The sequence below is a fragment of the Mercenaria mercenaria genome, chromosome 19, assembly GCF_021730395.1.
Source record: "Mercenaria mercenaria strain notata chromosome 19, MADL_Memer_1, whole genome shotgun sequence".
NCBI classification, from domain to species: domain Eukaryota; kingdom Metazoa; phylum Mollusca; class Bivalvia; order Venerida; family Veneridae; genus Mercenaria; species Mercenaria mercenaria.
Genome location: NC_069379.1, coordinates 41,555,471 through 41,578,031, shown reverse-complemented (window position 1 = coordinate 41,578,031; position 22,561 = coordinate 41,555,471). Strand labels below are relative to the sequence as shown.

Genomic DNA, 22,561 nt, shown 5'->3' with positions numbered 1-22,561 from the left:
CATTAGATGTTCTGAATTTTGTTGTTAAATTTCTAAAGTTTTTTCTTCTTTCCAGGGAAAAGGGTCGGTAACAACTTACTGGTTAAATGGTGAGCGCACTGGAATCGGAGATACAAAAATAGCACCTTTCTGCTAAAAATAGCACCGTTCGGCTAAAACTAGCACCGTTCAGTGGCTAAAAGTAGCACCGTCCTGCTAAAAATTAACTAAAATCGCAAACTCCTGCAGGACGGTCAGGTCTAGAGATATCTTTAAAGAAACTCGACCATTTGTGACAATATTTCTTTGTTAGTTTGGAAATAAGTAACACGTCACGCTGGTGACTTGCGTACAATCACATTTTATAATATTTTTTCTCCACAAGGTTAACCGTTCAAGATTCTAATTATTTCGTTATGTACTGTAGAGATAAAACCAATGCAGTTAGAAAATGTGAATGCAATATTTTCCGATTCTTATATAGATCATAAATGAAGATGTGTATTGAATTTATTCGCTAAAATCCACAAATATTTATATCTTCTGAAAACACTTTGATCCTCTGCTCCAAAAGATTTAAGATGATACATTTGTCTGCATTGTAAGGAATTTAATATCATTTAACACATTGATAGATGACCATCGGAGGAAATGTAGAGCAATAGAACCATACCTTTATCTTGAACATTTGTACGATTATCTCCCTTTATGTATTTAGTTTTACATTTTTTAACATTTAAAACGAAGAGGATCTTACATGATTGTCTTTTCATACTGGATATAGTAAACGAGTTGAATAAAATAATAAATAGTGAAGCTGTGACAAGCATTGCATTTTATCAGTTTTAATCAACAAATTTGATAATTTCAATGCGAAAATACATATATGTAAACAAATGTAAGATCCTTTGTTGCAGAAACGTTACAGTTTCGTCTTTCGTTAACTGGTATAGTCTTTTATATATAAAACGACGTCAATGACAAGACATTATTACACCTGATGAGTAATTGAAAAACACATTAGCCATGAATGTTTTTAACCTTTAGCTTGCTGGCGGCAACTGATGTTGCCTTTGCGACCAGTGCAGACCAAGATCAGCCTGCACATCCGTGCAAGCTGACCATGGTTTGCACTGTAGCAAATTTTCAGCGGACCCTCCTTCGAATGATATACGGTATTGCCCAAATTGAATAATGGACCAATCCATTTTAGAAATTTAGCAGGCTAAAGGTTAATATAAACAGAGAGTATTATCAATGACTAGGACAACCTTTCCAACCTTTTCAAACACGTGTTTTGATTGAGGTTGAATGTGTGAATCATTTAAAGTGAAAGTTGTAGTTTGTAATTGTATACATACGTAACATATCATTTACATTCCTTTCTGTTACACTTCTTGTACTTTAGTATTTCGTTTCGTGTAAAGATAAAGACAAAATACAAAAACCATACTTCGAAACCGTGTTGTCAAGTAACCAAACAGTACAAGATATGCCATATCTTGTTTTCTATGTTTCATATCATATGTTTGGCCTTTATTTACTAGGCTGCTGACTGTATATCTTATTGTTTAGAAATAATTTAAGTTGTCGGACCCGTAATGGTAATTAGTAATTTCCGGACGATAACGTATTTTTGTACGTAATTGTAATCGGTAATTTTCGGGCAAGTATGTATTTTTGTACGTAATTGCAGTATTTAATATCCGGGCTAGGACTGGGACGATTACTCGGATAATCCGATCCGATTCGATTACTAGGTGAAACCGGTTTCGATTTTGCAGAACCGCTATTCGCTCTCAAACAATAAACATCACGAATTGTACTTTATCTTTATACATTTCTTTGATCAGCACATAGATTCACAGTATATTTCCGCTTAAACACATCAATTTGAACATAATCAGTAGTCTCGGATTTGCTTGTCATGATATATTGAAAATAAAATACACCAAAATATGATTAATTATCACACTGCTTCTAAACGATAAAGTTCGTAAGTTCCTAATGAAGTCAGCTGCTGGAAGTACCTTTATATGGTCATCAGGTAGAGATAGACCCTAACATTTTCATTTATAGAAATACATTAAATAAAGTCTAGAAATTGATTTCCAAGTCCTTGAAATTAACAAAAATGATTTCACAAATGTGCAATGTATGATAGTTTTGCTAATATCAATAACAGAAATTTTAATATTTAATTCAAAGTTGTGATCCGCAAAGAATGTCAACCCTTGCCTTGGGCTAGTACTTTAAAGCAGGGATATTTATTAGTTTACTTCCCTTGTAATTACACAAAGGAGTAGAAAACGAAAACGGTTTAAAACACAATAATATACATTTTTGCTCAACAAAATCGTTTAGGATTTATTAATATGTGTTTGATTTAACCCTGAACCACTGGTTCCTATGATTTTGTCAACTTACTTATGGTAAAAAATAACTTTTAACAAGCCGATAATAAAATGAAATACCAGTAAGTATTTTATAGTGCAGATAATACAGTTTTGCTTGTATTGAAATGTCACAATAGAAGCACTTTTGTAATACAGAACACCTGGTACGATTAGTAAAGGTGCAATTATATTGATCTCTTTTTCCTATGCCTACATCAGGAAAGAAAACATCATCTGAAATATGGAGGACGATTAACCGGTTCGATTCGATTCCATACAAATGATTAACCGCTTTCAAAATTTTGAAATCGTCCCAGTCCTAATCCGGGCGATTATGTATTCTTGTACGTAATTGCAAACAATAATTTCCGGACGAGGGCGTATTCTTGTACGTAATTGGAATCGGTAATTTCCGTGAGATGACGTATCTTTGTATGGCATTTCGGCCTTCATCGGACGATAATATAATTCATACGAGCACCCGACTCTCCGTTCATGCCGGAGACTGCCGAAAGTGCATACGAATATTACGTAATCGGACGAAAATTACGGACTGTCATTAAGGATCTATTACTATGAACAATATTGAAATTGAATATTATAAACTAGATATTTTTTGGCAAGTTTAATTTTGCAACAAGCTAAGCAGCTTACACGGACAGTTTCACGTTATGTTCATAGAAACATATACATTTTTATTTTACCATAGATGCACGCTTCTAGATTTATGTAAATTTATTTTCGAAAGTGAGAAAATACTTATATATTGTGCCCAGTATTGCATATCTGAATAAAAATGCATACTTTGCTGAAAAACAAACAATAATACACGATGCAAATAATACTGTTGCTGACAACATATTTTGTTAACTTATCATTGAGTCTGAGCAAGTATTGTTATTTTTAAGAGAAGGCTCTTCTAGCGACTGCTTAATATTCTGTTTTCTATAAAGATATGTTTTATCAATTCCGATTTCATGGGTTAATTAAGAGCAGGTTTCATTGCGTTCTAACTGCTTTTGTCACGTCTCATTGTTTTCTTCGGGGTACAGTGCGATTAAACCTTTTTGCTTTGAACTCTACAAATTCAAATGTATCCTGTATTTTTTTGTAATTTATTTTTCGTATTGTATTACAAGAGGTAGCAAAAATGTTATCTGCGTTACTTTACCTAAACCAATTCATAGATTTTCAAACTGTTTATTGTCTAAAATACATTTGATTATATTCTTTACGAATTTACCTATAGACATTTTTCTTGCACTGGTTTTGACAAAATTGCAAAAGTGTTTGCCATTTATTTTGATTCACTTGAGTAGGAAGGACGGCGCACTTTTCAACGCACACCTACAAACCTACTACAATGGTTTGTTCCTTTCTGTAATTATTAAACATGTTCGTGTTTTCGTTGTTTGATATTCTTTGTTTACATTGCTGTTGCAGTATAAGATATATCAAAATTCAATTTCAACTGAACTGTTTTGTGTGTCTAGACGTTGTCCACTTTTACAAGACAATATTAATTTGAAGCATATATATATTTCTTCACGTTTGCAAAACAATTATTAAAGCATTTCCCTCGATACCGCAATAATTATTATTTTATGACATACTAAAATTTTCGTTACAAATATGCTGACTCGCTTGTAATTTTTTTGTTTTTATTATTTTTACTTTTGATGATGTCACTTTCTATAATTAATATACTGCTTTTCAACCAATATGCGTCTGACTGCTCGAAAGAATTATGCATACTAATTTATTATGTATTTTTGTTGTACTTGATTGAAAGATTTGTTGAATTCTCATTTGAAAATATTCTCGTAATATTATCTAGGGGGCGCTCTATTCTTTACTTTGGAACGTTTTTATTGTTCCCCTCTCAGAAACCGACCAAATTGTAAATCCGCACTGAACTTTACGTTTTATACATGTTTACATTTTTAATTTTGCTTTGTATTGTGTTATACACATATATGTATTTACAACTAAAGTTTTGAAATCAACGCATCATCATAAACAACATTTTAAGCGACGAAATGTAACGAACACGTGACTCTATGACGATTGCCAAATTATCTGTTTTTAGAAATATAAGCTTGCGTATTGAGTTAAAGTGTATTCAGCTAAATGCAGATAGAATCGAAAGTGTTGCTATAATTATCAAAATTAGATGGCTAAAACTGTTGAATGACGTGTCTCTTTTAGTACACGAGGTCAGTATGCATAATTGACGTCAGTTTTAACAACAATAGACGACGCCAAGTGTAATACGTGAGTTTACAGTTTTGGGGCCTGATTCATTTTAAGTTCTATCCGCAACATGAGCTTTGAAAACGCATTTCCCTTTATAGGATATTACTGATAGTATTCTTCATTTAATGTTCTAATGTAACATTTATAAATTTTTCAAATTAGGTTCAAGGAATAACCGAACAGTTAATAAAAATCAAAATGATATTCCTTAAACGCCTTACTCTTAAGTCCTATGTGGACCTGGTGAAACGGTCTCCTGGTGTTTAGTACGTTACAGATCGCGAAAGAGCTTTTTTTTTGTGTTAAGATAAAAACTGTGGAGTCAAACTTACGGTAGTATGTTATATGATCATGTTTCGTTTTTAGTTTTAATATTTACTAGAAATAAAATGTAAATAAAATTTGTTGTATATTAAAATTCTAAAAAGAAATTCCACTTTCAGTGATATTTAGATGCACATATTTTAGATAGTTGTTGTGTTTTAATTTGTTTTAGTACAAGTTCATAAATTTGCTCAAATATTGTTGCAGATTCTTTTTATTTTAAGTAGTCTTAGAATAGAAGACAAGACGCGTTTGGCATGGAATGTCATACAACTGGGTCAAGGTCGCTGATTATACGTTATCCGCAGATTCTACATAATCAAGAAAGGTTTTTTTAAAACTCTATATATTTTAATTAGATGACACATATGTATCGGAGGTGTAGGTTTATTAGTCTGTGTATAAAATGTAGGTGTCATCTCAAACCAGATGACATATCCCAAACAGAGGTATATCCATTCGGTTAATGATATATTGTAGGGGATATCTCTAATTAGATGACATCGCAGAGATATGTTCTTTTGACTGGCAGTACGGTACATGGGAAATCTCTTACCGAGTGAAACACTTGTATCGGAGGGATAGGTCATTTGTTTTGAAATATATATTTTGGGGTGATCTCACATAGTGTTACATATATGTATTGAAGGGAATTGTTTATTACTATTAGAATAGAATGCAGAGGGCATCCCAGATTAGATTGCACATTTATTTATTTGAATGCTTCACTTAAGTAGCAGAAGTTGAACTTAGAACGAACTGTTTGTATATACATACGTGCGTAGTTACTATGTTATTTTATATTTGGACATATCTGCAACAATGTTTGAGCATGTATTTGTTTGAATTTTATTAAATATTATATTGGATAATTTTGCTTAGGTTTTATAGTTAAATTTACTAATATTATATCAATAAAACCATGAGAAATTTATTTTTGTCGTATTTCTTTCTTCAATATCGCTCAGCTCGGAACTATGATCACCAACTCTAGAGAGGGAACATTATGTCATTTGTATTTTAAGAACATGTTTTTTGGAAAAAAATCTACATAAAGAATATCACAATAAATTTACTTGCCATTTGTTGAAGTATGATACTGTGTCAATACTAAACTTTTACTGGTCGGAACTTAGTCTATGTATGAAAAACGTATAAAATTTACTGCTCCCAGACAACATCAAGGATATAAGGCAATACTATCAGCGCGTATTGTGATCTTGAATTATAGTATAGTATTGGACGGATAGCTCAGTGGTTTGCACACTGGCCTTCCAATCCTGAGGTCGGGGTTCGATCCCCGGCAGCTACTCGGGAATTTTCAGAAACGCTTTTAAGTGTTTCCCACCCAGCTAGAGGTGTACTGGTCAGGAACCCAGGCAATCCTTGCGTGTATCAGTGCTATACACTGGGCACGTTAAAGAACCAGGCTGTCTATTCGCAACGAGCTAGGCTAAGTTAGCCGGACAAGCCTGTATCTGATTTCTGATCTCTCTGTGGGGGCTTTGTCTCACTCTGTCCCTCTGGTCAGATCGCTCTGTGTCTGTACTAGTAGAGGATGATTTCGCGCCCTGTGTGGCTGCAGTTGCTGTAAAGCGCCTTTGAACGTGTTTATCATGAAAAGGGCGCTATATAAATCTGGTATAATAATAATAATTCTCCGAAATGATTGACTTATGAGGCTATTCGTTCCATATCATGTGAGGACAATGTAAGTTACTTGTTCCCTGTCATGTGAGGACATTGTAGACGACTTCTTCCCTATCATATGAGGACTTTGTCGCTTACTTTTTCCCTTTCATGTGCGGACAGTGTCACACATTTGATGAAAATGGTTTTTGGTCTGGTAAGGAAAACAAGGGTTACTTGAACAACATGTGTAACTGGAATACTATTAAAATTGCGTTAAACACAACAACAAAATAGAAAACAATTAGGCTTTTTAACAAATATTTTTATTTAACAATTATCAAATTATATTCATTGATCTACAAAATAAATTACCAAATTTAGATAATCAAACAGTAAAAACACGTTTAAGGATCAAACAAAAGCAAACTACAATTTACCAAGCACGTGCATTTTAAATAACAAAGAAAAGCATTTTAGAAAACAACAGGATGGTGCATATATTTCAACTACGTCCGATTCTTTATATACAGGCAAACCTCTGCATAGAGACAACATATTGGGTTGGTCCTATTCATAATTGTATTTTAACTGTAAATATTCAAATCGTCAAAGAAACTGAGGACTATAAACCCAGATGGTTTCCTTCCATAACTGGTCAATACGCCGGTTTGAAAGTATATGAAATAGTTTATACAAAACTTCAATGATATCATACATTATAAAAAATGGACTCGTAGCGCCCCATTTGACCAAAAGAATTAATATAATCATGAAAATATAACAGTATTGTGCAATACTATGAACTGAAAAGCGGTTTCAATAAAATTGAATTGATTCAATTCATTGAAAGAAATTCAAAATTGTTACATTCACATACTTGAAAACCCTTGATGAAAAACACTTAAAAACTATGGCTTCTAGATATGCCGTATCGGCATATAAAATGTACCTGTTATGAAACAACTTAAAAGGATGGCCAAGATAAATGCATGCATACAATTGTTAATTCAAAAATGTTGTAAAAAGGATGATGAAAAGCGGCAAAATACATTGGTATTTAATAATGAAATTTTACAATCGACACCTTGTTTAAACTGAGTCTTCATATTGGTGCATCAAACAAATATACATTTCCTTCTAAAATTGTCAGACAAAAAGCCATATTAGTGTTGTTTAAAAAAAAGGACAAACGCATGCTTTCAGTCATGATATCCATACATTATATAAAGGCTCATAATACCTTTGTTTATAATGTGGATAAACACAATTTCTTTGTTGTGAACATAAAATATATTAATGCCTTGTTTCGTACGAAACATATATTTGTCAAAGGTTTATGTATTTGTTGATTAACATAGCAAAGGGTGAAATTCATTCCCTTCTTTTAAATTACCTCCCTTTATGACACTAAATGTTGAAGTTCATATTCAACATTGAAAGTAATGATTTTCATACCATGCAATTATGCATAACATTTATTTCGACTTTATCTTTATTCTATCTATATTTTTTAACATAAAATTGAAAGACTGATGGAACTTTAAACGCAAAATAAATATTAAACGATAACCCAGCAGTATATATTAATTGGCATATTATTTACAATAATAATGGTTCTAAATTCGGTTATAGATATTAAAAGATACATATTTAGTACAATTATCTATAAATAATTTATAAAAACTTGTTAGTTGATTTCATTTAAAAAGTGTGAACTAATTGCTAGCATGATAATATATACGTGTAATTCACATAACGCTGTAAATCAAATGTAGATAATATTATGCCAGATAATCTTGGCCCCAAAAAATCAATAAATGCTGTTAAATTGATTATCATCCTAAATGAAAAGTAGTGTGTACGTTGTCATATATACCTGTAATATGTGCCCTGTATAAATATATATTCTAAAGACGAAATATACATGTAGCAATTATTAACGTAAGCACATTTCAATATTACCTTTTGTTTGACTTTCAATGATTGATGCAAGTTACGAATTGTGCTTAATGAGACATTAAAAAGAATTATTAATAAATTGGTCCGCCCGAAATTGACAGGGTTATTACGCACGGGCGATATGGTGACAATTTTATCGCTTATTACGATCGATCGACACCAAACAAGCCGATTGTATGTGCATCACGCTTTATAAATTTATAATACAAAAAACGCTTGAATCAAAGAATCAATTCAAAAAAATATTTTTAAATATCATATGCATTTTCATAGTCTTAAGAAAAGGAATTCCCTTTACCACAGAGTAGAGTACGTAAAGATTCATTAGAGACCCATCCTTCGATGACCTGTACAAATACCATACGTACGAAATGAATGTGAAACCGAAACCTTATCTTAAGGTAATGGGTCCTTAATGACAAATGGCAATTTACGTGAGATCACGAAATCTTCAGATGCTACTTCGGCTTTATCCGGCTGCTAATGAAGCTCGTACAAGCCACAAGACGGAGATTGCCGAAGTTCTGTACGAAGAATACGTAATCGCCCGAAAATGACCGATATTCAATACACGTCCGTTACCTTAAATGGTATTATGAACACTATCAGTGTACGTATTACCCTCCATGCAGATCTAATGTTTAACCTGTATCACTTCATTACGGTATGTTTTATTTCTTAATTAATGCACGACAGCGATTTCTTAACCATATATGTCTCTATAAGATGAAATAAAAAGATAATAGTAATAAAAAGATAGTAACTAGACACGAATAGCCCTTAACGGTGTAATAAATAATTACCACTCATTAGTTACCAATAAAGTTATGGAGTTTTTTATGAAGCACAATGCAATTTTACGACCCACTTTTGCCGCAGATACAAAAGCATACGAAAAACCTTAAAATCATTCTCATTAGCAGAGAATCGATATTTTTCACTTAATATAGGCAGAAATAATTAAAACATGTACTTAATAGACGTGCTTTCATTTCTAATTGTGTTTACTTCACCCATTTGGCCGGAATAGTATCTAAAATTGCTTCATTTTATTTTTTAATATTTTCGCTTTGTACTTTGCCACCAAATGAAAAAAAGTAATTAGGTTTATATCTGAACGATATCAGCTGAGCGAGATGACAATTGCCAGGTAAACAGATTTCGTAGCGAGATTTGGTCAAAAACTTACATTAATTGAGTTAAAAGTTAAATATATCATGAAGTCTTATAATAATGATACGAATAATGATAATAATAACAACAACAATAATGAAGACTTTGTTTAACGAGGGAACACACTGAACAAATCAATCTTCCATGAGGCCCTCAGCAATTCATAGATTTAAACAAATCATTTTTTCAAAAAAAAACTCATACAGAAAACATACTAATCAATAAGCAAGAGCTGCTAGCTCCTAGGAAATTTGCTCAACTGAAAATGTATTAGTGAAGTTGCATTTCCTGTGTACTGTGGGAGGCCATTTCAAATAGTTGAACCAGAGAACAGAAAAAAATCTGTAAGATTAACTATTTCGTTTGGGCATATGAAGTTGGAGTTGGGCGGATGACCTTAATGCTCTAGAATGAACATCAGAAGCAAATGTAAGTAGACCTTTGAGGTACTCGGGAGCTATGCCATTATTTCAGTAAAGATGCATGTCTTTTTCTATAGTCAGGTATTCTAGAATCCACCTGCTAATTTTCCGTTACTTGCCATATAAATGAAATAGTAAGGTAACCAGATGGTACTGTCTTGTATAACTTGACTTATCAAAATATGCAAAAATGACAGTATCATTTTGTCCGTCCATACTGTTTGCAAGTAGCTTTAAAATGTGATTAATCACTAAATAATATATTTTGATACCTTCAATTCATTAGACCGCAAGTATATATCCATTAATCATTTTAACTTATACATTTTTAAAAGAAGGGATGTGACAGGTAATTGGTAATGTATATTCTTTTATTACTGTCATGAATTGTTGGAAATGTAGGCCGTTTTCTTCAATATGGTGTATTTAAGTTACCAATATACAGTATGATAAGGCGTAATGAAACAAGGATATGTTCTTTCTTCGAAAGTTCACAAAATTTGACTCCATCTGCCTCTCAAAGCAGATCAAGTTACATTGTAATTCAGTACTGTATTTTCAATGTACATTTTTATTGTTGTGGTCGTTACGTTGATGTAGTTGCTTTTACAGTTGAAGCACATGCTATTTTGTGCATGATACATGTTGTATATCTACAAATGTTTGATGAATTGCTGAATTTAGTTTTATCTGTCTAATACAAAGAGAAATGTATCTAAATAATTAGTATGAAACTATTTAATCAGCCTGTCAAAATAAACCATGAATTTATAACTTTTCTTTCTTTTCCATGAGTTCCTACAAAGTATACACTCAATTCCAAAAGAAAGTGTGCACTTAAATTTCTGTTATTTTTTCTCGGTTATTTTCATGAAAACTTATAATGTTTGGTACCAAAATTTAAATCAGTTCGTAAACAAATTGGTGTACATTTTAGATTTTGAGTTATACCTGAGAGTTAGTGTATGAAAAAATGAAACAAAAACGTCGGGGAATTTTTTGAAATATTTAAACTTAAAAAGTGCATACTTTCTTTTGGAACTGAGTATATTCTAAATAAAACCGTTTATGGTACTGTATTCAAAACATTTCAAGTGTCAATCAAGAAATAATATATCCCAAACAGTAATTTTCCATTTAATAAAATCATTGTTCAGATGTGAAGGAACTATTTCACGGGGACCAAGCTCGTATGAAAAAATAATACGCATCTTCATGACAAACAATGATTTTATTCAAGGCCAAACCACTACTTGAGATAAATTACTTTGATTCTAACACTTTATAAAGAATTATCATCTGCATCTTTGAAGAACCGCAATAATTTTTTTGTGGTTCTTTTTTCTAACGTGCCGCTATGACAATTGATGCTACGACGTTAATAATAATAATTGTGGCGTATAAACAGTAAATGCGTTGCATAATATCACACAGTTTTAGTCTTTTTTGTTTGCGGGGGGGAAATGAATCGGGTCGTGTTAGAATAAACAATCAATTTCGTTACAACCTTGCGTAAGAACTGTTACACTATTCATACTAGTCAACAATAGGAACACTCCTTAATGTCGCAGCTTTTCTTTAATAAACCTATACAATAATTGTCATATTTAATACTCGATGCTAAGATAATCAGTATTGCTTCGGCATATTTTGGTCGTTCACAAGCAGCCTTGAAAAGAACAGATTTGATTTTTGTTCAATATAAATAAATATGTAAGCGAAAGCATTAAATTTTACGAAAATATAAGCTGGGACTAAGGAAACCTGCCTGCACTAGTTTTGTCTCTGTATCTGGTAGACCATTCTGGAGATACCATTTATAAATCATTACGCAATATCCTGGAGCAACACATCGAAATAATGATTGATATCACGCCTGTTCATCGTCATGTCCTATCACATTCTTTCTATATCTCCCTCCGTTTACATATTCGACGGCAACCTGCTTTCCTGCTTCGTTTAATACTGTGAACAAACTCAATGGTATAGCACAACTTGATACTGACCAGTATTCCAAGTTCAAAGCTGGGCAGCCATTGGGTTAAAGAGTCTTGAATAGTTCTCACTGATATGTTTTCACAAACATTGCAAGAATCAGTGTTTGCATTTTTCAGTTTTCAAGGCAACAGGTTTCTTTACGGTGCAAATGTTAAAGGAGAAACACCTAATAAATTGTATTGTGGCATGACATCCGAATGTTTTTGAGTTTGCTGATGCTTTTGATTAGCAGTGCTTGGGAAAAAGTCTAAAGGTTGTATACCATTATTTGTCTGAAGTGTAGGTCTAACTGTCGAGGAAATGTATTTGTTTGATACTGGCGAAACATCTGAAGGTGGTGGAACATTTTTCGTTTGTGGATTTATCATAAACTTTTGGTTATTAGCTAAAAGAGGATTAACTATTCCTGCATTTCCTAAATTCATATCCGACACTTTCGGCGGTCGAGGTATATTTGGCGTTTTGAACAATTGCATTAAACCTTTACTTTTCACGTTTACATCGGCTGTAGCATTTTTTACAGATGTGTTTACCGACGCGGAAGCAGTATCTGCAACTGCGGTGTCTGTAATTTGTATAGTTTTCTCTATTTTTGTGGGGCCAGTCTCAGGTGCAGTCGGCGAACTTTTGCTTAAAACAGAATCTGTATAAAACGGGGCGTTAGTCGTCCACGTGGCGTCCGTGAATCCGAAGACAGCAAGACTGGCCTGTGTAGGCGTTAGAACGGTCGTTGTTATATCTTCGGGTTCAATTTCTCCATCTGCTGCTGGATTTATCGTAGTTTGTGTACTTTGCACCGGGTTTATTAGAAATTGAATACGACCGTTTGGTTTAACAATGCGTTCGATTTTCACGGGTCCTGATGCACTTAAAACAACAGGTTCGCCCTGGCCATCTGATAACGTTATTATTGAATTACCATTCGGCTGTCGCCTTACTGTTATTGAACCTGCTGCCGGCTTTTTACTTGATGCAGTATTAGTTCTGGTCACACCTGCTGCGGATTTAGCAATCTTTTCTAAAGCCGGTCCGCTTATTTGTTTTCCTTGTGCTACAGCGTTTGCAATGTTTGCTTGACTCGCCGCGGCCGCTGAAACACCGGCTTTTGTTCCACCTTTTACAACGGTTGTAACTTTTATCGTTTTCGTCTTAACTGATTTTGTACTTGTTTGATTTGAAGTACTATTAGCCTCTGCAGAAGACGTTGATACCTTTGCAGAAGCGTTGAGGCTGACGGCGGCAGCTGGAACAGATGGCATTTTTGGCACTTTGTCTGGTGCATTAGGTGTTGCTGGCTTCGTCGTTACAGATCCTGAAGGAGATTGGAAATCAGCAATTCTTGATGGTGCTGGTATCGGCACGTCGAAATTTGCTTTGGGAGACTGCCCTTGGCCTTGATACTGAGGTGGGCTTGGCTGTGAATTGTTTGTTCCATTATTTCTTCCACTTGGTTCAAATGTTGAACCCACTCCTCCAGTTGCTACATTATTTGAATTTTGTGCTGGCATGAAAGAGTTCTGCGACGTCCATGGATCCGAAAGTAAAGTCTGGATATCTAGTGTAGGCTTTGAGGAGGTACCTCGGTTACGTCCTGCAGCCTTATCGAACGTTTTATCCTGAAATGTTCTAAGATTTGAACCTGTTCGACCCACAGAAGATGATGGCAGCGAACGAGTGTCGGTAGGCATTTGTAGTAAGTCGTTATTTTTCAAAAACGGTCCATTTCCATTGAGATTTTGTCCGATTCCATTTGCACTCATGTCCGATGGACTATTATTCCATGAACTCGATAGTGGAGACACCCCATTCCGACCTAACGTGCTCGTCGAAAGAATGGTTCCAATATCCCAACGGGGATTTGAGTTTGCGCCGGAAGATCCAGAATTGCCAGAGGAAGTACCATCATTGCGATTGCTTCTTTCATTTAGTGACAGTCTGGAAAGATCAATTACACCGCCACTAAAAGGAGAACGGTCATGATGCTGGTGTGGTCTTCTGGTGGTGGGAGTCATACGAAAATTGTGTCTCGGTAGAACATTGTTGTTCCTAACATTTCCCTGAAGCCTTGCCCTCTCTTGTAAGCGTCTCAGAGCCGCTTCTATCACACTTGGTATATTGAGTTCACCAAATCTAAATGAAAAATACGCATAAGAAAATTATATATAATTATCAGAGATATAAGGTCGTAAGTGAGAAACTTAAAAGAAACTGTTTTTGAAACCTTATGGTGGAAGATTTTTAACAGTGAAATCTTAAAATATTGTAAGTAGCAGATGCGTCCTTTTTCATACGAAGGATACTTTTAAATCTGGCCACAAAATGGTAATCTGATACGTGTATCATTTAAAATTAATACACAGATTAATACACTGATGTATTAACAATCTATTATGGATTTCTTACGATATATGTATGCAGGGTATACTCATTTTACATAGAACTACAGTTGAAATTCTGTGTCTCAAATTTCAAGTGCTCTAGTGTGTTGCTTCGAGATTACCGAAATTCGAATTAAAATGATATTTTCTGCACGTGGTTTCATAACGGCACTTGAAAATGTCTTCGAGATAGCCGAAATTTCGAGATAAGTTGGCTCGAGACACCGAGTTTCAGCTGAATATTTAATTTTCAGTTGACATGAGCCCAAGAAGATTTGGACGCAGAAAACTTAATTTGAAATGTATACTTTACCTATTCTCAGTTACTTGAAATTATACTTAGTGGGAAAATTGAGGAACAAATGTATTGGTAGAACATTTACCTTTTTGTCGGTGGAAGAACAGGAGGCATTGCCCTTGGAATAGTCTCAGACATATGAGCTATATTTGATGACGTAGATGGTCCCGATCTGCGCATGCCCTGTAGAATATTTCTGAGACTTCGAGTTCCACTTGACGCTGAAGAGCTTGAAGAACCACTGCTGCTAGATGAACTCGAACTCGACTGCTGACGAAACGCTGACTGTGGATGACCACCTAGCGGAACAAGTTGGACATTGATTTATGTGACTGACGCTTTGACGTAATAATTATGACGTGTTAAGTACACTTAAATGACGTCATGTAAGACAAATAGAAAAATACAAGGTAATTTTTTCCGCGATAAAAAGTCACTTTTATGTACAATAGAATCTCTGTATTTTGAATTGAAATAGATCGAGCGTTTTACTTCGAAATTCGTATTAAAATGATATTTTGTGCATGTTTTTTTTTTTTGGGACAAGAATTGAAAATGTCTTCAAGACAGCCAGACTTTTGAGAGTATGAGATCTCGAGTTTCATTTATATTAAAAATAAGCTCTCTAAAAAATTTCAATGTTGGTCCATACGCAGGTGTATATTTGAGGTTTTCTCCTGCTTTAAAGATATAATGAACAAATGTTTTTAATCTACCTTTTACATGTGAAAGCTGAAACACGCTTATCTCGAAACTGCGGCTATCTCAAGAGACATTTTCAAATCCCGTCCCGAACACACGCAAAGTATCATTTTAAGTCGAATTTCGGTTATCTCGAAGTAAAACACTCGAGCCCCTGGAATTCGAGATACTGAGTTGCAGCTGTCTGTTGTTTGTATAAAAACTATTCATAATACATATCGTTCTTAACATTTTTAAGAGGGTAACATTAACTTTTTTTTTCAAAATGTCTTCAATTGTTATAAATTTGTTGCCAAGCAACTATGTGTATTTCAGCCATTTCGGACGCCAAAAAATTAATATTTTCAATTCTGGATCAATTCGTTGACCGATTGTTATCAAACTTACAAACTATCTTAGTTAACTTAAAACAATTTTTCCTGTTTAAAGTTTTGTTTCAAATTACTTCATGAGTAAAAATTTCATACAAGGCAAATACATTAATTTTAATACGTAAATGTGTCATTTGAAATGCAGAAAGATTCTCGTTTCAGCCCTTCAGAACAGGGTGTTACTTAAATCTGGATCCCTGTTCACATTAACCCATGTTACGACATTAAGGTATCATCAGCGTTCCGTTTTAATCTTTCTTTGTAATGAATTTAATCTGATCATTCAGTCCATTAAGTGTTTTGATATTAATTATATCTGGTTCAATACAGCTTTGATAGTAAAGTATTAAATGCAGTGTGTAACAGCTTTATAACACGTGGCTTTATACACCATATGACGTTTGCGAAAATGGTATGCATTTACCGATATTAAATCGTATGATTGATTGTAAATGCGTAAGAGTGTGAATAATTATTATACATGTATATAAAACTTACCAAATGCTCTGTTGAGATTTGCTTGGGCAACAGCGGCCGTTTCTTGAAGAGCCGATATAGCCGTTGATAAAGGTGGCGACGGATTTGTTGGTTGGGGTCTTTGGTTGGCGAGAACAACAATTCGCTTAGGCTGTCCGCTTCCTTCTGGTGGTCTTATGACGAGAAGGCGTGGTCGAGATTGTGCACTGTTACGTTGGCTTGCCTGTAAAGATATATCATGCGCAATGTTCATGTATGCAAATAAAATATGCAGTTTTTAAAGTATAGCCAATACTATGTTCTAGGTACACACTTAAAAGTTGTGTATCTAAGGCGGCATGAAAGTGAACTACCACTGAAAAAAAAACGGGTAAGTGTTAAAACAAATGTTTTGATACTACATGACTTTTAATTGTTCAAGCAGCTCTGCATTCACATTTCGTTCATATGTTGCCAGCCAAGTTGGGTATACTTGAAGATGATTTAAAAGCTTTGAAACAATAATCTGCTGTATATATACATGAAGATTTGCACTGTTTATCATTAATGTACAGTGATGTGGTATGACTTTCAACTTCAACTAGTCAATCTCAATAAAGAGCGAATAGCGTGGGAATATAAACTTGTCGCAGATAGAATTAATTGGATTTCTATGTAGTCTTTGGGCTAAATTTCATAGAATGATGCAACCACAAAACACTCCAAAACTTCGTCCCGTAAGAAAATTAATGATTTCACAACTTTGTCGAAAATGTAAAAGTGACAAAGGTTCACAGGAGTCAGAGGATTATGATCTGTTTTGCAAGAAACGGAAATGTTCTATACGGTAGATCTACCGTCTTGATTAATCAAAGGACAGAACATCTAAAACATTATGAGTGTCATTCAAAGAAAAATTAAAAGCTGAAGATTGAAGCAAACATCCCTGTGAAACGCTATAAGAATATAGTGATAGGTTTAATGTAATTTTGACAAGGAACACGGTATTCAACATGTCAGTTACACATTCACTTTTGTTGGATGACGACTTAAATTTCGTTATACAATAAAAGACATCTTGTTCTCACACCTGTGAGATATATGTCTTTAGGTTAACATTATTGTGTCTTGCAAACACCAACCATGAAAACTTTTTATGACTGAACAAAGACCAAGACAATTAAATGATGTGACAAGTTCATGAAGACGCGTTTACAGTTAAACGTTAAACCCAATAAACCTAGACAATGAACGCATTTGACAGAGGTTTGACACCAGATCCTTTTTTTATAAATGGTACTTGCTTCCGAGATATCTACTTTTCAGATTTTATTTACTTCACAACAGCGGGTGTTAAGTGCTGTGTGGCGGCCGTAAAATGGCGCCCCGACTTTACCTTAATGTTGTTATATTTTCTGGTCCTACGGGATCATTGATTTCAACTCATTTAGATTTGAAGATTGAATACTGCTTGAGCAGGTGCTCGGGGACGTGGACAGTGTGGCGTTTTCCATTACTGCTCATGAACAGACTCAATTAAACCGAGTCTGCAATTTTCACTGTCTGCCTTATTCTCAGTGCTGTGGAGGGATCTACATTTCAGATTTTATTTTATGTTTTATGAAGGTTCTGGTAATAATCGATCGCCAGAGTCAGTATACTCAGTTTCAATTTTTTTATATATTTATTTATTTTATGTTTATTCAATCATTGCCTCTTTGATGAGAATCTTTCAATGTATACCCTGGTACTAGAAACATGCTGAAAAGGTAATGTTCCTAAAAATGTTAAAGGAATAAAACATTTATTTAAAAGGAAAATATCGGGAAAAAATGAACCTTTTATACAAAGTAAAACTTAAACTTTTTTCAAATATTGATATCTTAAATGATGGGATAGGAAAAAAAGGAAGCGAAATAGAAAAATGAGGTTGATAAGTCACATAAGACACATAGAGTAATAAGCAATTGTATGGTTAAGATCGCGTAGAACCTGGGATACGAGCTCTAATTGCTTTTAAGTATTAAAACTATATAGCAAATTACTTTGTTTTCTGTATATTTATGTGTTATGAATAGAAATAATGAACTATTTAGTGGGCCTGTAATTGACAGATAATCCTATAACGATGAATTTAGTGTAACACTATTAGCATTACATCGTTTGAACAACAAACATTACATTTATAGACAGATACAATGACAAATTGTAAAGATGTAAGCTCGTTTTAACAAACGAAGGTCAGGAAAACTTAAATATTGCACACTGGGTAATTTCGAGTTAAATATATTTCAGAACTCGATATTCATATAATGATGTTGGCAATAGTAACATTTAGCTTTACATGCCTGCAAGGTTTTGTTGTAGGTTCTGCTTTATATTCATTATTGTGATTTAGAAGTACTATGATATGCCAGTTGTTGTTGTTTTTTATTTTTTCGGTAATATCCTCGACTGCGATTTGCTAGTAGCACTTTTCGCTAATATTCATGATTGCAATTTGCTAGCAGCACTTTTCGCTAATATACATTTCGCTAATACTTACAACTGCAATTTGCTAGAAGCACTTTTCGCTAATATTTATGATTGCAATTTGCTAGCAGCACTTTTCGCTAATATGCATTTCGCTAATACTTACAACTGCAATTTGCTAGTAGCACTTTTCTCTCATATTCATTACTGCAATGTCTAGTAGCACTTTTCGCTAATATACATTTCGCTAATACTTACAACTGCAATTTGCTAGTAGCACTTTTCTCTCATATTCATTACTGCAATGTCTAGTAGCACTTTTCGCTAATATACATTTCGCTAATACTTACAACTGCAATTTGCTAGTAGCACTTTTCTCTCATATTCATTACTGCAATTTCTAGTAGCACTTTTCGCTAATATACATTTCGCTAATACTTACAACTGCAATTTGCTAGTAGCACTTTTCTCTCATATTCATTACTGCAATTTCTAGTAGCACTTTTCGCTAATATACATTTCGCTAATACTTACAACTGCAATTTGCTAGTAGCACTTTTCTCTCATATTTATTATTGCAATGTCTAGTAGCACTTTTCTCATACTCATGACTGTAATATGCTAGTAGCTCTTTTCATTAATATTCACAACTGAAATTTGCTAAAACATAAGCGACAATTCATCCATTTGCGTGTATTATTAGTATGTAAATCAAACGTATCACTGTAACAGATATCTTTACATTTGCTATGACAAATGATATGTTTTTAAATGTCAAAATGAAAATATGGGGAAATGATATCATAAATATAAACGGGAAAGTATCACCAAACATATGCGCGGCGTTTCGTCTTTTTTGTTGAGATATCGATTTTTTTATTTTTAAATGGCGTACAAAATCCTAATATATACGATAAATCAACAGGAGTGTTACAAAATACAACATTCCATCATATCGAAAAATGAATTAAGAAATTATTCATATAAATATAAATAAAAAGTTAATGTGAAATTGTTTCGTTGTCGGCCAATGTGCCATACATGTAGATTATGTTAATTTTTTCATTTAAATATAATGAATGTACTTAGGTTAATGTGTATTTTATGCAAAACTGCTAAGTCAGTCAGTATGTCATCAGATTGCCTATGACCCCGTTTAATAAAATATTTGACGTCCAGCGTAGTAAAAACACTTCTTTATGATCATTAATTCAATTTTGTGACAATCACATTCATCCGGTAAATGTAAAAATGTTGAAATAAACCAGCTAACATGTGTAGTATGCTACTGACTCATTTTCTTGTCTGGATTTCAGGGGTTTTAAGATCATTTCCTGGTTAACACATTGGGGCTGAGACCGGTATTGTACATATTTATAGATTTGACAGTATTGAAATTCGGATAAAATGAATGGGTCTGACCATGTTTAATTTACATTTGTATTTCGGATCGTTGATTATTATCTTGTAGATCATGTTTATTTTACATTTGTATTTCGTATCGTTGATTATTATCTCATAGATTACGTTTATTTTACGTTTGTATTTCGGATCGTTGATTATTATCTAGTAAGTTATAGCTTTAAGTAATTTTTGCCTTAATAAGATTTAACGTCAAAAAACACTTGCTATCGATTTGAGCGGGAAAATAAAACTTTTGTTATATTTCGCTAATAAAGACGACCAATGTTAATCTGTTCTTCCTTCTTTCTTTTACATGTTCATTTGAATTGCCAGTGGTCGAGACTTTAAACGCATATAGTAAAGCAATTGTAAGAATTAACATAACACTTGTAAATAAGAAATCATGTAGAGTTACAAAACGTTTATACGGAATGAAAATACGTAGAGTAAGGAACAATCAGACCCATTATTCCCCTAAAAGCCCATGGCCATTAAACCAAGTTAACACGCCATCTGATGGATGGATAATTGACTATTTTCAAAAAAATTGTATTTTGTTGTTGATAGAAACATTCTACTCAAAGGGTACTTGATAATCATTCAAATTTCATAACGTAGCTGCCTTTCATAACAAAATATGTACAAAGATCCTTGGAAGTGTAGAACGCCACCTAACAACATAGCGGAAGACTTGGTTTGATTGAGTCAGTTTATGAGAGGTAATGACATGTGCAACACCCGTCCCGCCCCTTTGGACCGCCTTGGGCGGAATTCTATTACAGTAAAACACGAATGTACTGTTCGACTACATTTCCATTGTGAAATTTTTAATATGCTTATCTCTAATTAATTGAATTTAATTTCAAATTATGTGTCAGTACTTTTCAGTTTGAAATATATTGTATTAATATTCATGGACTTTTCTTGCTCCGTAAACTAGCTATCTTATTCAGGTGATATTTCCTTGTCGTTAAATATAACTGATGCCATTAAAGACAGACGTATTGGTAACGATGAATAAAGGGTATAATTGCATGTAAATTTAGATACTACTGATTTACTTACAAATGAGCCGCGCCACGGGAAAACCAACATAGTGGCTTTGCGATAGCCTATAGCAATTAGAGAAACCGTTAGCGAACATCATGGATCCATGCTGGTCGCAAAGCCACTATGTTAGTTTTCCCATGGCGCGGCTCAATTGCCTTTGCTATGTCTATAGATGAAACACATCATTTGCATCTAAATTTCAAGGTTTAACAGCGGCATCAAAGTTTCAATATTAAATTTGTATGTAAACGATTCATATTTATCTGACTATACTTTATAATCTCTCACTGTCTTCCTGATACAATAGTTCATTAACAACCTCAATTATTTATAGCTAGCTGTTAATGTAGACACGTTGCATACTTTCCAAAGAGAAAACAGTGATTTAATGGTAGTTGAAACTCGATATTTCGAAATCACTTATCGTAAAATTTCGGCTATCTCGAAGACATCCTCAAGTCCCGTTCCAACATATGCACAAAATATCCTTTTAAGTCGAATTTCGGTAATCTCGAAGTAAAACGCTCGATTCCTTGGAGTTCGAGATACCCGAGTTTAAACTGTATTTGTGAAACAAAGAAACAAGAAACAAAGCCTTGATGTCTAAAGTTCTGGCAGGTGTTTTATTTTTCTTGTAGTTTTGTAAGAAATTAGAGAGCAAACAAAATATTTCCCAGTTGTGTTAAGTTCTAAAATTAGTGACAAAATACCATACTATATAAAGTAAATATGAGCCGCGCCATGAGAAAACCAATATAGTGGGTTTGCGACCAGCATCCGCGCAGTCTGGTCAGGATCCATGCTGTTCGCTTTTAAAGCCTACTGCAATTAGAGAAACCGTTAGCGAACAGCATGGATCCTGACCAGACTGCGCGAATGCGCAGGCTGGTCTGGATCCATGCTGGTCGCAAACCCACTATGTTGGTTTTCTCATGGCGCGGCTCATATGTATAAATAAGGTCAATCCGAGGTATCAGTACAGTCAAAATAAGTCAGAAGACAAAACACCGAAAGCATAACTTTCAAAGGCACGACTTGGCGAGTTGGAAGACAAACATCCAGTAAGGCCGACCGTTTTGGCTGGAACTAGGATAAGAGTATCCTTTTGTTACACACTGTCAATCATTTCGTCATCAAACCGGAATGCGCAACGACTAACTGTAGAAGTATCAATCAACACACGTGCATAGTTCTTAACAATGTATTTGCATTGCATTTTCTTTTGATAAGAGCCACAAAGAGTATTAAAGACGGAATGGTGCTACTTTATCTTCAACTAAACAACAGTTAA

At 33.9% G+C, this 22,561-nt stretch overlaps 2 protein-coding genes across 10 annotated transcripts in view; one reads left to right on the top strand and one right to left on the bottom strand.

The window, feature by feature from the left end:
- LOC123542075 (atrial natriuretic peptide receptor 1-like) overlaps positions 1 to 5,889 on the top strand; it is an 802,781-nt gene extending 796,892 nt beyond the window's left edge. For all 9 annotated transcript variants that reach the window (XM_053531573.1, XM_053531571.1, XM_053531572.1 and 6 more), the window contains one exon: positions 56 to 5,889. In XM_053531573.1, coding sequence (XP_053387548.1) covers positions 56 to 136 — 81 coding nt within the window. In that variant the 3' untranslated portion in view covers positions 137 to 5,889. The remainder of the gene's footprint in view (positions 1 to 55) is intronic.
- A 4,262-nt stretch (positions 5,890 to 10,151) lies between these two features.
- LOC123543108 (serine-rich adhesin for platelets-like) overlaps positions 10,152 to 22,561 on the bottom strand; it is a 36,647-nt gene continuing 24,237 nt past the window's right edge. Inside the window, exons 2-4 of the mRNA XM_045329172.2 lie at positions 16,387 to 16,588; positions 14,901 to 15,114; positions 10,152 to 14,269 (exon numbers count right to left, since the gene is read on the bottom strand). Coding sequence (XP_045185107.2) covers positions 12,277 to 14,269; positions 14,901 to 15,114; positions 16,387 to 16,588 — 2,409 coding nt within the window. The 3' untranslated portion in view covers positions 10,152 to 12,276. The remainder of the gene's footprint in view (positions 14,270 to 14,900; positions 15,115 to 16,386; positions 16,589 to 22,561) is intronic.